General features: G+C 44.4%; 1 protein-coding gene across 1 annotated transcript; it reads right to left on the bottom strand.

Annotated features, from left to right (window-relative positions):
• Nucleotides 1-2,110: 2,110 nt before the first annotated feature.
• LOC119279297 (RHOMBOID-like protein 1) lies at nt 2,111-4,655 on the bottom strand. The gene is made up of 6 exons (XM_037560588.1): nt 4,375-4,655; nt 3,788-3,951; nt 3,515-3,678; nt 3,166-3,425; nt 2,947-3,076; nt 2,111-2,443 (listed from the first exon to the last, which is right to left on the bottom strand). Exons 1-6 carry the CDS (start codon nt 4,653-4,655, stop codon nt 2,318-2,320), a joined length of 1,125 nt encoding a protein of 374 aa, XP_037416485.1. The 3' UTR covers nt 2,111-2,317.
• Between the last annotated feature and the right edge of the window lie 225 nt (nt 4,656-4,880).

Here is a 4,880-nt window from a genome sequence, read left to right as displayed (position 1 = left end):
ACGATGGGATATATTATGCCGACCCAAGGATCAGGGAGGTCTCGGTATTGAAAACCTGGAAATTAAGAATAAATGCCTTATGAGTAAATGGCTTTACAGGTTATCAGTAGAGAATGACGGTATGTGGGCACAGATATTACACAACAAATATCTGCAATCGAAAACTCTTGCCCAAGTCACTGCGAGGCCGAATGATTCGCCATTCTGGAAGGGGCTTATGAGAACCAAAGACTTGTTCTTTCGTAGAACCAAATTTCTTGTTGGCAATGGGATGACAACAAGATTTTGGGAGGATACATGGCTAGGGGAGACGCCATTAGCCATACAATATCCAAGCCTTTATAATATTGTGCAACGTAAGGAAGATTACGTAGGCACAATATTACAATCGGTTCCCTTGAATATTCAGTTTAGGCGATCTTTAGTTGGGGAGCGTTGGAATTCCTGGATGCACTTGGTACGGAGATTGATGGATGTTCAATTATCCGAGCAACCTGACTCATTTCACTGGAAGTTGGCTAGAAACGGAGTGTTTACGATAAAACCTTTTTATATGGATCTTATTAATTCTGGCCCAATCCCAAGATCTATTCATATCTAGAAGGTTAAGGTTCCCTTGCGTATTAAAATCTTTATGTGGTTTGCCCACAAGCAAGTGATCCTCGCCAAAGATAATTTGTTAAAGCGGCGATGGGTAGGCAGTTCACGATGTTGTTTTTGGGATCATGATGAAACAATACAACATCTCTTCATAGATTGCCCTCTCGCCAAATTACTTTTGGCGAACGATTCATATAGCCTTCAACATCGTCCCTCTAGTTAGCATTGAATCATTATTTAGGACGTGGTTAGATGGGGTGAGACATACTACCGCGACTCGTATTTGAATTGGAATATGTGCACTTATGTGGGCTATATGGAACTGCAGTAATGGTATGATTTTTAACAGACAACATTTTTTAACATTCTTGTAGGTCATCTTCACAGCTACGGCATGGATCTGTACATGGTCCTTACTCATTCATACGGACTCCAGGGAGCCATTGGTTACTGGGTGCAACCAATGAAAGATGTTGCATTATAGGATAGGAGTCTAGGGCCTAGTCCTTTAATTCATATCGGTTGTGGCATTGTGTTTTTTTTATGTTTCTTTGCTCCTTTTGCGAGCTGTAATACTTTGAAGATTTTGTGCTACTTTGAGACTTTTAATAATATGGTTGCATGCATCGTTCAGATGCAGAGGCCGGGGGCAAGCCTCATTTTCCAAAAAAAAAGGAGCAGGTAGGCACTAACCAGGGTTAATTTTATATTGTCACCTTGTAATTAAGTACTCTACCATGTAAATTACAGAGGGACATTATCTTGAGTTCCAAACTTTGGGTTATATATGCAGGTCTATCTTTTGCTGTCATGTTGTCCATGTGAGGGTAGGATATCTGGAATAGTAGATGCCCCTAACGCAGTGGCGACACTTGCCATCCCGACAGCGATATTCGACCAGGTATCCTGCAATAGCCCCAACACAATATCTTCTGCGCCATTTTTGTTTCATCTTCTTAATAAGGACAGAACCACAAACGTTGCGGTTGATGGCTTTGGTCTGATGATCTCGTATCTGGCTCAAGCTTTCTGTGCTACATTTGTTTGGAGAAACCAAAAAATTGGTGTCCACTGATAGTTGGTAGAGATATGTATGTAGGTTTTATGTAGCACAGACAGCACCACAGTAGATCAGTGCTGATACTGCTAGGTTACTTTACCCAAGTCTGGTCAGTAATGTGCAAGTCACGGCTCCTGATAGTATCTGCTTCGTTTGTAGGTATTTTCATTATTATGAGTAATTTTATTTGAAACTCCAGGTGCATGATATTTCAATTGTAAACATATGTACTCCCTCCGTTCCAAATTACTCGTCTTGGACCCAAGCTCTCGTTCTGAACCCTCTCATTCCGACGGTGAGAGTTCTATATATTTCCTCTTCATGCACAAGATGGAGTGAGGTTTTCTGTTAAATTTTCTTCACCAAACTTTCCTCCTCTCGGCACAACAGTTTAATTAAGCTCAACATCCATAACACAAGATATATAAGAATGCAAGCACTCACATGAGATTTCAGGAACTACTGCCTCACTCAAGCATCCATCTTTCATTACTGCCGATCGACATTTGCAATATACAACATACAACACAGGAGAACTATAGAAGCCCAAAAGCATAACACAGGCCACACCCATTGTGAACAAAGGCTTCTACTTTCCCTTCCAAAGATTTGCAGACATCGGTTTCTCGCCACGAAAGCGCATACATTCGCAATCCATCAGCTGCAAAGGCCGAGACAAAGGTGCTTAACCGCCTCCGGGTTGCTTGGGCTGCTGATAACGTACGTTTCTGTCTTCCCAGTGCTTTGACATGTCAGGTTTAGTTGGTCTCCAAGCTGTGAAGACTGCAGCAGAAGCTTTGTGTCAGTAAAACTTCAGGCGAATAAGTAAAACTAAAACGAAAGCTCTAGTTATGCTTACAGGCTGAAATAAGGTTCCAAAATGTAGCAACAAAAACAATGGCAGGCATTTGTTTCACGTAAATGAAACAGACGAGGCCACTCTATGGTAAGATAATGTCAACACATAGTCCTATGTAGAAAGGAGAGCGATGACACACAGTTGAAAACCAACGGGAGGGAACCTTTTGACTGTTATAACATGTGATCAGCTCATAGCAGGATGCACTGGTGGACGCTCTAGCGGTTTTCATCTAAGAGAATTTTTTTGAAGAGTAAACTGCTCAGGTATGAGAATCAAGCACAGCTCTCAGAATATACTCATTTCGTTTGCTGTTAGAAACATCTGTCCAGAATGCCACAAAGAAGCTATATACGCAACTGCAAACATCCGATATTTCAGGGGACGACGACATTTCTTAGAACTATATATGAGTAAAAAAACTTACGAGGCAATAGTTGCTCGGTGCTTTATTACAGTCCCACTGTGAAGTAGGAACACAGCTCAGATAATGGCACCAAGAACATTGCTGGCTAGCATCGAACCCTTGCATTAGCAATACAAAGCCAGTGATGAACCTGCCAATGATAAAGTTTAGCAAAGGCAGTTGAAACCTAGAGACCGAACAGAACATTATTACTCTTCTGCTGACAGGGAAGATATTTACCCACAAATTAATATCACCAAAGCAATCACCAAGAGTACAATTTGATATATCTTGTACTTGGATTTAGGCGTGCCCGAGTGAACTCCAAGACGAGAGTTCTTCTGGTTGATGTATCCGAACTGTGGGCGCATTAGGAGCACAAAACCAAGAAAAAAACCCGATACAAATCCACCAATATGAGCAAAGTTGTCAACATGTGGAAGGATCCCAACAGCCAAGTTGATAACAATGATCATAACAAGAGTCAATAAAGCCGCACACTGTATTTTCAAAACAAGAATGAAATTAGGCAAAGTAAATATAATAAAGTACAATTTTGGAAAAATAATCCTTAGATTTAAGAACCGGCCTTATTCTCGTATATTGTCCAGTTAGTTATCAGCTCTGACAGCATGGAGCCCAGTAATCCAAACAGTGCACCTGAAGCACCAACAGAGATATTTGACACCATAAACAGAGCAGACAATAAGCTACCGCCGACCCCCGAGATCACATATAGTGTGCCGATCCTCACTGCGATAAACAAACATTCACACATGGTCAAGTTATATACGTAGCTGTTAGCTCTTGAAGGAACTGTGTAGGCAGAGAATTGAGGATGCAGAATCGCCTCGGCACTTACGGAAACCAAATTCCTTCTCAAGCCTGATCCCAATCATCAGGAGACTCAACATATTGGCAAGTATGTGGATAACACCAGCATGCAACCAAATGCAAGTGATGAGGCGCCACCATTCGTGATCTCTGGCAACTTTACCGGTTTCTAGTGCCCCCATTTCCAACAGCCTGGAGAATTGGCACAGATGTCAGTTGCCACTTATCAGACAATACTTACTACGGAGTAGCAAGGGTGAAAAAAAAAACACATTGCAGACTTTTTTTAAACATTATCAAATACTAGGAAGGTAGTACAATGTAGGAAAAGCATATGAATTATACATAACTTAGTCATACATATAAATCTTTTATAAACAGTAAAGTAAGAAAGGCCAATGGATGTCATATCAAATCAAGAAGTTCCTACAAAATTACGAAATTATAAACCGATAACAGCCGAATTACTTGAAGCTGATGCCTAAAACTATCATAGTTTAGGCCGAAAGCAAAGTGCATTAGCTCAAATCTGAACTAATTCCACAAAATGCAGGCATCTATCTATGACAATAGAAGGAGCCAAAGGTCCAAGCTTTGGGCCGGCGTCTTACTTACGTCGCGGATGTGGGCCCGACGAGGGGGTTCTCCTTGTACGGCTGGAACGCGTACCTGCCGAGGTCCGGCTCGAGCATGCAACCGTGCGCGGCGGCAGCCCCGGCGGCCCCGCCGACGGAGCCGCCGATCGCAGCGGCGGCAGCCGCGGCGTGGGCGGGGCAGTCGTTGACGTACATGGTGCGGACGAAGAGGGCGATGTTGGCGGCGACGAAGAGCGGCACGAGGAATGGGAACCAGCGCCGGAAGGGCCGGAACTCCTGCGTCTCGCCCCGCCGCGGCATGGCGCCGCCGCCGGCGAGGGGCGCGAGGCCGGTCGGTCCTCTCCTGGGACCTCGGGCTTGCGCGCGCGCGCGTGCGGGGCGCGGGCGACGCGGGGTCCTGCGGGAGGTGGCGGGTTGGTTGGTGCGCCTCGCGCGCGCGCTTTTGTGTCGTGGAAAATGAGACGGTTTTGGGGAGAGGAGAGGAGGAGAGGCCGGCGACGGAGGACAGAGGTGGAAGAAACGGGG

This window comes from Triticum dicoccoides, chromosome 3B (assembly GCF_002162155.2).
Source record: "Triticum dicoccoides isolate Atlit2015 ecotype Zavitan chromosome 3B, WEW_v2.0, whole genome shotgun sequence".
NCBI lineage: Eukaryota > Viridiplantae > Streptophyta > Magnoliopsida > Poales > Poaceae > Triticum > Triticum dicoccoides.
Note: the sequence above shows the minus strand (reverse complement) of the source record. Positions and strands in the feature narration are given on the sequence as shown.

What these genes read in the sequence shown, in the direction of transcription:
- LOC119279297 (XM_037560588.1), bottom strand. Translation starts at nt 4,655, where the DNA reads ATGCCGCGGCGGGGCGAGACGCAGGAGTTCCGGCCCTTCCGGCGCTGG. An exon ending in GGACAATATACGAGAATAAG is followed by an intron (nt 3,426 to 3,514) that starts GCCGGTTCTTAA and finishes TTGAAAATACAG; the next exon opens with TGTGCGGCTTTATTGACTCT. An exon ending in CACCGAGCAACTATTGCCTC is followed by an intron (nt 2,444 to 2,946) that starts GTAAGTTTTTTT and finishes CTTCTGCTGCAG; the next exon opens with TCTTCACAGCTTGGAGACCA.